Here is an 11,145-nt window from a genome sequence, read left to right as displayed (position 1 = left end):
AAGATTACGTTTCACAGGCAATGTATTGCATATGCTAAATCATTAATCATTAACATTGATCAGAGGTGAAACATATTACATTCTTTATTATTTGTTATTAAATAAACAAACAAACACTGGACTATATCATCATATTTTTGTCAGATATATTATGAATAGCCATATAAATGTCAGGAATAAATGGATTTGCTAAGTGACTTACAAGTGCATTTCTGATAAGTTACATATTCACTTGATGAATAAGTTTTCTGATAAGTTACATATCTAAACAAAAAATAAACAATGTCTCATGCAATTTTCCTAATAATACAAGCATCGAAGTGACCCTTAGAGGCCAGTCTCATCTTTTGGCTCAAACAGTAAACAGGAGTGCTTTTTTATACTGCTGCATGACTGTGGTCCATTCCCCTTCAACCCACTATATCAAACTGGCAGTGAAAGACATTACCATCTTGTACTGAGAGTGGTTATGCTTTCCTGTTGTAATTTCATGTGCCATTAGCAAAGCCACAAAAAACACTGCCTTCAGTTACTGTTTAAGTCTTTGTGTTTTCCTATCTTGCCCATACTAAGAAACTTTATGCACCGCCTGTAACAGCTAATAATTTGAAATTGGCCGAGTTTGAAGGCCATACTCATGATGGCCATGCCCATGATAATGAACAAAAAGGTAACCATGAAGTACTTTGGGTGTTCAGGCACAATATCACCAAAGCCAATGGTGGTCAAGGTGATGAAGGTAAAGTAAAAGGCATCAAAGTGGTTCATCTGTGTCTCCCAGCATTTCAAAATTTGACTGCAGACGACCATGTATGCAAACACCACCAGCAAGATGACCAGCAGAGGGACGTTAAAGCGATCCATCTTCTCTCCGATGCCCGTGAATAACTTGGAGCTGTTTATTGGGGAATCCATACGGTCAAGGTCTGGGCATGAGAAGGATTTTGTCATAGACTCCTTGACCCTGAAGCTCTCCTTAGCAATAATGCGGTCAAAGGTCTGTTTGTTGGTTCGAAGCTGTGAGGATGTGCGTCTGAGGGAAGACTGGGTTCTTATCACCTGCTGAATGTTGATTGTCTCATGCACCACAACATGGTTGAAGGTATACGTGTTGTCAGTATCAGCACCTTGCACTTGTTGGGGAGGTGATGACTTTTCATGCCTTTGAAGGCTCCATGAGCGATGTGCCATACATCGGCTGAAGAACAGGCTGAGGCAAGTGTACGCTTTAGAGAGGAGAACAGCTAAGATATCGCCCACATCTGAGATGACCAGCAGCATGAGAGGGATGCCCACCATCGCATACAGGATACAAGCCACCTTCCCTTCATGGGTCACTGGATACATTTGTCCATAACCTGTTATACAAGAAAACAGAGCAGGACTGAGAGTTAGAAATTCTTTTTCTTCCATAATTTCACTCATTAGACAACACGTTTCAGTACTGCCACCTGCTGAAGGTCTTTATAAGTGCATGAGTAATGCAATTGCAATGCAAATACTGTATAAGTCTAAGCAAAGGAACAGCTCTGTACATACAACAACACAAATAATAGTAATTATTATTTTCTTAAGTACATTGTTATTATTACTATTAATGATAATAATATAATTAATATTATTATCATCATCGATAATATTAACTGTTGTTATTATTATTGTTGTTGTTATCATTAATATTAATTATACATTTTGTAAAAATATTGTTATTATTAGATTATTAATTACATTATTATTATTATTTAAATAATGTGATGGCCTAAAAAGAGGTTCTTATTAGATATGGCAATACATTAGTTAAGATATTAGTTCAGTATGTAACATGATTGCTATATTTTCCCCATTTTCCCCATAAGTTCCCCATTCTGCATGCAGTCACATAAATCCCTCTTCAAAGCAGGGACAAACAGTGTGTGCACCTCTACCACTATTACACTATTTGGAAACTCTTCCCTAAGTTCAATAACCATGCACGTTTGTCTGTCCCTTTTAGTCCAAGTATCAAAGCCAAATATTTAAACAATTCAAACCAATTGAAAATATTAAGTTGTTCAACCTGGAAAAGCATCTGTAATCATTTTGTCAGAGGACAAATAGGTCTTATTGTTGCAGTTGCAGTTGCCATCATCACCTATACCCTTTTTCATCAGAACAAGTGTCAGAGCTGCTGATGTCAAAAAGAGTAAGACACAGAGAAAGATAAGATTGAACTCATCAGTCTCAGCTGCTTCAAAAAACCAATATTCATGAAGGTTAGCTGATGAGATAACCAAAGATACGCCCTTCCTAGATAACATAATGGACATCCACAGCAAAAGACTGCTGCATTTGGCACTTCTGCATAATGCTTTTCTGTAAGATGTGAAAGATAGAAGTTTACATTCAATTAATATCTGAGCTGTGGTTAGCTGTGATTTACAATTAGGGTTGAAAGGGAGAGAGATTTCTTATTTTTAAGAGAGTTTAACAACAAATATGTGCCACTGATAGATTAAAAAAGTGCTGTTTCTATGTGATTCTGTATAATAAATCATGATTTTACATAATGGTTTATTGGAAATGGTTTCACTTGGATTAGCCTGTAAATCATTAGTGCGGAATGCAGGACTCTGCCCCATCTGTATTGCTTGAAAAGTGTCTGAAACTTGTGTTTCCCATCTATGGTCACAGTATTTTGAATATTCTAGGGACTTTATTAGATAGGAAAATGTAGATGATAAACTGTAGCATGTACTTGTTGATAAACTGTTCTCTTCATGTTTTCCTCAATAACATGCATCCTATGAACATGACTACACTTATACGGTGGCTACATGTCATTCCTACATTTAATAACTTAATGAGAATTTAAAATGGAATTATATATCAATATTTGTGTTTAAAATTCAATCCGTAACGGGAATGTGAGATCTTGATCATAAATGTCAATATATGCTCGTCTGGCAGACTAAGTGCATAATGGCAGAGGACCATAATTAACCTAATTATACAAAAACCTAATGTATGATCTACATCCTTAATGGTTTTTGTCCATTGCATGAATACTGCACCACACGCAAAATATCTTTTTAATGTCTTAGAGCCTCCATCATAGGGGTCTCACTCTCATCCAATTTACAGTGTCAAATTTACAATCACTGATTTTAATGGATATGGAAACACATTTCTTAATGAAAAGAGATGAAAAAAAAAGAAAAGTTGCTTCCTTCAATTTTTAAGTATAATCAAATTGGATATTTTATTTCAGCTGAAAAAAAAAAAGAGTAATGAGTTAAAGCAATGTAAAAACATTTGTTGTCATAACTTTTTGATCATATATTTTTTACAGTGCATATTCTGCTGTTATTCAGCATATAATTCATTTAGGAAAATAACAATTTTCTTTCCTGGCAACACCATTTTTCTGTCTTATCATGGTAAGGCTGGTTACTGTTGGCAACAGAGAAAGAGATAAAGCCAAAGGTCAGAACTTCTCATGCAAATAACAAACTCAATGGTGCATTAAATTCAATAACAATTTAAACAAACATACAGACTTAAAATATCTTGGAAAACTTTACAAACTTTGTGAAGTCCCAGAAAAATAACTACTCACCTAAAGTAGTGAACACTGTACAGCAGAAGAAAAGAGAATTATAGAAGTCCCATTTCGGCCTCTTGTCATTATAGAATTCATTCAAAATATTTCTTATCGACCCTTCCCGTGTTGAGGTATCTAATTCATAAAATGAAATGAAACGAGTAAAGAAATTCATCTTGAACTTAAAATAATACCTTAAAATTAATACCTTATTAAAAAAGTAATAGCCTGGCCTATATAAATATTTACAATGCAAGTGTGTATTATTCACATTTTATAATATCATCTATCATCAAAATACACATAAAAATAAAATAAAATAAAAAATACAGCCTACATAGGCTGAAATATGTTAAAAATATATCATTTCTATATAAGCTCAAGGAAAGACCTGAGTAATTCTGCACTGTCTCCAACACTTTTCGCACCAATGCATCGATCTGTTCCGACTCCGAGTCATTGTCAGTCCTCTTCTCAATCTGTTGAAAGATCTGCGCTCCTAAAAACGCATATAAAATGAGTGATACAATGATGAAAACGTGAGGAAACAAACGCCAAAACTGTCTCGCGCATATCCTTTTTGGGTCTGACTTTCGTTCTTCTTCCACCTCCACGGACATGTCTCTCAGTCAGTCAAAGACGCGGTAATGGCTGATCCTGAGATGAATCTGTCCTGGCAGTGTGCTGAGGAGCAGGATGGTCACCACCCCGCTGCAGAAAGAAACCACAAATTTAAACTGCCTGTTCAACCGTACGTTTAATAGCTCAAATAATGACCTCACCTCTGTATGCTCACAAACATGCCTCGTTCAACTTTAACCGTGATAGCCTCACAATGCAGATTTAACAAGAGACAACAAGCATGGGCTTTTTCTGCTTGGAGGAGCTATGGGAGCGACAGGTGGGGATGGGTGAAATTTTAGCCTGGATGCCAGGGCTCCACGAAACTTTTTTTTTGTCCACAAGACAAGTCCACATGTTTAAACATTGTTTTGGGGTTAACAGTTGTGAAGTGATGTGTAAATCTGTATTTTCGTGTTATGACTGTAAGCTAGGCTACCTGTGTTTTGGGGAATTGCTCACTGTAAACAACGCTAACCAAAGCTAATAACTTTTACTGTATTATTTAGCATTGTGCATATGTAGGCCTACATTAGTTTGAGATATATTGGCTGGGCAATAATTTAATGAAGGAATGAATTGCCACTCATAGCTATATTCAAATGATAGGCTATGGAAAAAATAAATACATTTGTTGGCTTATAAAAATATTAAAATGCTCATCATCATCATCATTTTGCTAGCTGTATACATGGAGTGACCAGTAGTTTTTGTTCTCAGTGTCTTAGCATTAGGTGTGGCCTTTTAACAGTTTCTTGACATGTCTGAATTATTTATGACCATGCTGCCATGCACTTACTGCACTTGACTCTTGTGCATCTTCAGTGTTTCGCCTAGCTGGGTCGTATGAAAACTTCACAGGATAATAAAGATGCACTGGTCACTTGTAGCTAATTATGGCTAATTACCTGCATGTGATGTTCTTGATGGAAAGTGGAATCATTCAGCATACAAGACTACACACATATCATGGACACCTCTGCTCTCACTTTCACTTCACATCAAACTGAATCGTGTAATATAAAAGCAGTGTAGTAGAAGACCACAGAACCCATATAAAGAAAACCATGCTACTGTATATCTTTGTATATACCTGGCTTTGGCAGCAGTCAGAAGCTTTGGAAGCTCCTTTGTCTGGTTAATGTTCTAATTGAGTAAATATTATGCAAAAAGCCATGTGTTTGCCACCTACAGATTCCAGATCAGCTACTGGACAAATGCCGGACTTGTTTTGGTGGTGTAATGGTGTGGGGGATATTTTCTTTGCCACAGCTAAGAAGAGCTGTATTGTTGCTGACAAAGTCTATCTCTTTATGACCACAGTGTACACATCTTCTGATGGCTACTTCCAGCAGGATAACGCAATTTATTCACTGTACTCACTGTAAATTGCTTCCACAGTCACCAGATCTCAATCCAATAGAGAACCTTTGGGATGTGGTGGAACGGGAGATTTGCATCATAGATGTGCAGCCGACAAATCTGAAGCAACTGCATGATGCCATCATGTCAATATGGACCAAAATCTCTGAGGAATGTTTCCAGCGCACCTTATTGAATCATGCCACGAAGAATTAAGGCAGTTCCTTAAGGCAAAAGGGGGTCCAATCCAGTACCTGATAAAGTGTCCGGTGAGTGTATAGGCCTATCAGATATGTGGCATTGCTGTAAGCTCAGAAATAAATACTTATCTAGACAATCTCTAGACATTTACTGTTGATTTGTAAGAGACGCTATTTTCAGTTGTCAGACGAAGAATTATTACATATTATTCAATAATATGAAACATCATTTTATGCTAATGAGTATTTTTCACATACTTTTTGAATTTGGCTACATTTTGTTGGCACACTAAAGTAAACATGAAGGTATGGAAGATTATTTCAAACAAGAAAAAACAAAAACAGATCGATGCACTGGTGCGAAAAGTGTTGGAGACAGTGCAGAATCACTCAGGTCTTTCCTTGAGCTTATATAGAAATGATATATTTTTTACATATTTCAGCCTATATGTAGGCTGTATTTATTTTTTTATTTTTTATGTGTATTTTGATGATAGATGATATTATAAAATGTGAATAATACACACTTGCAATGTAAATATTTATATATGCCAGGCTTTTACTTTTTTAAATAAGGAATTCAAGTTCAAGATGAATTTCTTTTCTCGTTTCATTTCATTTTATGAATATGAGAAATCAAAAAAGTTCTTTGATAAATTCATAATAAAACATGACAGTAAAAATGAGATAAAAAGTTAATGATGACATTAAAGTGTCAAAATGTTGACTTAAAAAGACTTATGACTTTAATATCATAATTTCGAACTTTTAATGCCATAATTAACTTTTTATGATTTCAATTTTTTTATGATATAAATCAAAATTATGACTTTAATCTCAACTTTTTATCTCATTCCTCAGAGATGATCTTTCATTAGAAATCATAAATGACATAAAAAGGCAGAATTATAAGATGAAGAGTTGAAAGGATTTTGTTTTCTTATATAGCATAAATGGATTTCCAAATCAAGGCAACTAGAAATCCTTACATGCAAATGCATTTTCAAAGCAAAACAAGTACTGAGAAAGCTCACCAATGATTAGCTACATACAATGTCCTGTGTTTATGCCAGCAATGTTCTTTTAGTTTACACTACTGTTGATTTCTTTGCCTGCTTTGTTAATATGTTGATTTCTGCAGGTCAGTTCTTAAAATCTCCTTGTTTTACCAGAAGAGTGATATCATTTAACATGCACCTGGACTAATGTTGTTACGTTGAATAGCTAAACAGCATCAGAAATGGGACTGACCAAGTCCATCTTAACACATCTGATAAAACTTCTTAGAATAAAATGATTTCTTATTATCAGTTTATCTTGCAAATGTAATTTTATTAACTTGCATCGCATTATTTTGTATGTCAACTTGCATTTTCTCAAACAGTATTTTTAGTATATATGGAGGACAAACAGTTCACATAGGATTACTTTGGGTTAGGATTACATTTTGCAGGTGGTGTTTTTAAGAACGCAAAATTGAAATTCCATTTTTGAATATATTGCATTGGGATCATTGAGGTTGTCACAACTTCCACAGGCATATTACAGTGCTAGACTGCTCCAAACACCCCATGGAAGAACAATATGACTGCAAGATAACAAGGTGACAAAATAAAGCATCATTAACCCTCAGTTTCACAGACAAGGCTTAAGTCTAGTCCCAGACTAGAATGTATGTTTTAACTGAAAGCAACTTATCTTAAAATATGTCACTACCATTGCTTTATCACCACCAGTAACGTTTTTTTCCAGGGCACGTTTATTAAAGCTACTTAAATTTCCTAATTGAATCTAGGCTTAATTTAAGCCCTGTCTTTGAAACCGGGCCTAAATGTTTTTGCAAGTCAGTGTCACGCTACTAGCCTAGCTGATGCTTGTAGGAAAGTGATGGAAAATGAATGAAATTTAGACAATACAGAATATTAAATGTTTTATTCAATATCTGCTCCACTCCTGGTCTCATATTAAGAGATTGTTTAGCACAAATAACCTGGTTTACATTAGACAAAGTAATTTGACAATGCTGGATTTATGATTGACAATGAAAAAGAAACAAAACCACAACAAAAACCACATGCATTTAGAGTCGTCATATCACACGGTTCATTCCTCAAGTCATTCAGTTGGCAGTGTAACACAAAGCAAATTAATGGTTGAACAATCTGAATTTCACCGATTCTGGATTAAATAAATACTTCATTATTAAGAACTTAAAATCTTTTATAAGCCAACACTGGTTTGAATGACTTTTCTATGGTGAAAAAACAAAACAAAATCCAATTAAACGGCATACTGAAGCAATCCATTTCAACATGGTACATGCACTTTGGCCACATATATCGCACATTCACAGGTCTTATCCCACTGTCAGTTTCATATGAAAGACAGAATATAAAACCATCATCAATCAGGCTGTTACTTGGGGGAATAATAAAACAGTGTTTTATCCTGCAGGGTTATTAGCGTGCAGGTCACTGAAGTGCAGGGTTTAGAAGAACTGTGTGGCTGGGCATTATCTTAAAGTGCTTCTGAATTTCCTTCCAGTTCTAAACTGAGGACTGCCACTTATTGTACATTCAAAGACTTGATTAAGGGCCTTTTACAGGCCCGTCTCACCTATCATTCAGTCTACCTGTCGCAAATACTTGGGTGTACCTTCAGTTTCTATTTGGTTCTTGCTCCAAAACATGTACAACCCTTCCGGCTTTTTAGTGAGAGACTTGATGATCCTCCCTTTGGCTAGATAGAGGAAGCACATTTTAAGCAAACTCACTCCTTCTGTTACCAAACAAACCACTTTTATGGTTTAAACCACACAATTAGGACAGGTGACAGATGAGCGTGTTATGTTGTACAGTATACAACAATATGTTATTTAAATGCACGTATTACCCCATCTACACACACTTACATCATTATTTTCATGTGTAATATTGTAAACATTCAGTAGGTATGAGTGAATCTTTTCTGTAAAGGAAGACAATCTGACTTTCCTTAAATATTAGGATGGTTTCCAAAGTCTAGCAGTGATTCTCTGAATAATTTTTTTTTAAATCAGAGACTGAGCTTATGGTTAACGATTTAATTTAGTTAACAAAACACACACTGGGGCCTTTCACACACGTTCTTGCATACATCTGCACCACTTTTAATTGTCTTGCTATGTAAACGCACTACACACATCTTTCCACAACTGCTGCGTTTGGTAAGTTAAAAACAGGTAAACTATTAAAACACATCCCGTGTGAACAGCCCTTAAGTCGTGACAAAACTCGACCAGTGTTTTGTCAAACGAGCAACCTGATTTTCTCCTCTATTTCTTCATTTCTCTTGAATCTGTTTGCTAGAACAATGGATGATACGGAGAAGAAAAAGAAAATCTTCAGTAATTAATAGTTTAACACAGTTATCCAATTAAAACATTAGGAAGTGTGCTTCTGGGTTGATTTGAAGGATTGTTGTACTGTGAAAGGCAGAACTGAACTCCCACATTCATAGCTTCTATAAAAACATACTACCCCAGGTCAAGCAAAACATTCGGACAGACAACATTGTGAGTTAACACATTATGTAAATGTACATTGTGGATGTATGGATGCATGTGTATGAGTATATTACATGTGTATGTATTGTTGATATATATATATATGTGTGTGTGTGGAAGAAAGGCACTATAAAACACTGAAGCTGTACGGCAGCTATCAGGAAGGTACAAATCTAAAAAAGATATTCTATTTGGATGACACTTTTTGTAAAATAACCCTGCAAAATATTTAGAAAAAATTCTTGCTCCAGATTTATTACAATTATTACAAAAAGATGCTTTTTAAAAAGAAAATCTGTTTCTATAAGTGTTCCAGTTTATTCAATACAGTTTTGGCAGGTAAATGAACCTTAAATTACATATTCTGCGAGGCCAAGTCCATCGAGGAGACAGCAGGAAGGCTCAGTTTTCTATGACACCAAGGCCTGGCAATTTTTGACCATAAAGAGCAGCAAATAGAATCCAGTTGTTAGACGCTCTGCTCTACATATACATACCTGCTAGGGACACTGAAATGCTTCGAATACTACAAAATGATCTGTGTATATGCGTCACAGTGCTCAACCAGTTTTGCAGGGTTGATGGGAAGAGCAATTTCTCTTTTAGAGTCTCACAGAGCTCCAGCCAATCAGGAGTCACGGGGTCACGACTCACGGGAGTCCAGCTTACTGTACTTAACCCGGGTGCTCGTCATCGTTCGCAACAAGAATGGTAGCTGGTAGTTTCGAGGCACAATGCCACGGACGTTACTCTCAAAGTACTGGAATGGGCCGAACCACCACACACGAGAGAACAGGTTGCCAGTGGAATTTTCCTTTAGAGCCTATAGGAGAGCGAGAGAGATTGTGTTAGATTTTGAAATACCACTGTTTTCCAGTTCTTCAGAAATTAATCAGATGCAGATGGAGGAAGAAAGATACCCATCAATTACAGCAACATTCATTTTTCAGCTGCACATCCACAGAATCCAAATATTGCCTTGATCAATAAAATCAAAGACCATCTCTGTACATACATCACAGAATTGTTTTCATAATGTCCTGATAAATGTCTATTATATGCAGTGTTGGGGGTTACATTACAAATAATGCAAGTTAAGTAATCTGATTACTTTTTCCCCAAGTAATATATTACTTTTTAATTAATTAATAGTAATTACAAGTAATATGTTACTTTTTCAAAATAAGTAAACCAAGTTTTCTTCTGCATCTCTTGCCCACATGTTGAGAGAAATCGTTAATAAAGGTGCAGAGGTGTTGTGTAAACACGACTAAATTTGAGTATGCATTTACTCATCTCACTTGCACAAAAACAGATTCAGTATTCCTCAAAAAGAATAAAAACAGACACAAAATACACAAACCTGCAATAATTAAATATGTAAACACAAATACTTGACTTGAGTTAAACATCACATTTGTGTGTTTTTTAATTTGTATTTATTGCTGAAGTAAGAGAATGGCAGCACAACTGAAAGACTTGTTTGAGCTGCACCCTCTACTGTACAGCCGTGAATTTGCATTTCCTTCAGCCTGAGGCTTTTTCATTTCAGTTTTGTTGTGGAAGAGCCTTTACATTTGCCAAAAATAGAACTTTTGTTTGTTGTTATTAAAAAAACCAAACAAGCAAGCCCAGGTCAGGATCATAACAATTTCTGATTTTGATGGCTGCAAAACTCCAAAAAATTTGGGACAGAGGCATGTTTACAACTGTCACATCACCTTTTCTTTTTTATTACACTTTTTAAAGGTGCCCTAGAATTTGAAATTGAATTTATCTGGGCATAGTTAAATAACAAGAGTTCAGTACATGGACATGACATACAGTGAGTCTCAAAC

At 35.6% G+C, this 11,145-nt stretch overlaps 2 protein-coding genes across 2 annotated transcripts in view; both read right to left on the bottom strand.

Annotated features, from left to right (window-relative positions):
• Positions 1–525: 525 nt before the first annotated feature.
• kcnk18 (potassium channel, subfamily K, member 18) lies at positions 526–8,521 on the bottom strand (the record flags this gene model as incomplete). The annotated part of the gene is made up of 4 exons (XM_084394182.1): positions 526–1,358; positions 3,596–3,715; positions 3,972–4,079; positions 8,419–8,521. 4 exons carry the CDS (start codon positions 8,519–8,521, stop codon positions 526–528), a joined length of 1,164 nt encoding a protein of 387 aa, XP_084250308.1.
• sgms1a (sphingomyelin synthase 1a) overlaps positions 7,681–11,145 on the bottom strand; it is a 23,413-nt gene continuing 19,948 nt past the window's right edge. The window contains exon 6 of the mRNA XM_084393968.1: positions 7,681–10,130. Coding sequence (XP_084250094.1) covers positions 9,951–10,130 — 180 coding nt within the window. The 3' untranslated portion in view covers positions 7,681–9,950. The remainder of the gene's footprint in view (positions 10,131–11,145) is intronic.

Source organism: Rutilus rutilus, assembly GCF_951802725.1.
Source record: "Rutilus rutilus genome assembly, chromosome: 21".
NCBI lineage: Eukaryota > Metazoa > Chordata > Actinopteri > Cypriniformes > Leuciscidae > Rutilus > Rutilus rutilus.
Note: the sequence above shows the minus strand (reverse complement) of the source record. Positions and strands in the feature narration are given on the sequence as shown.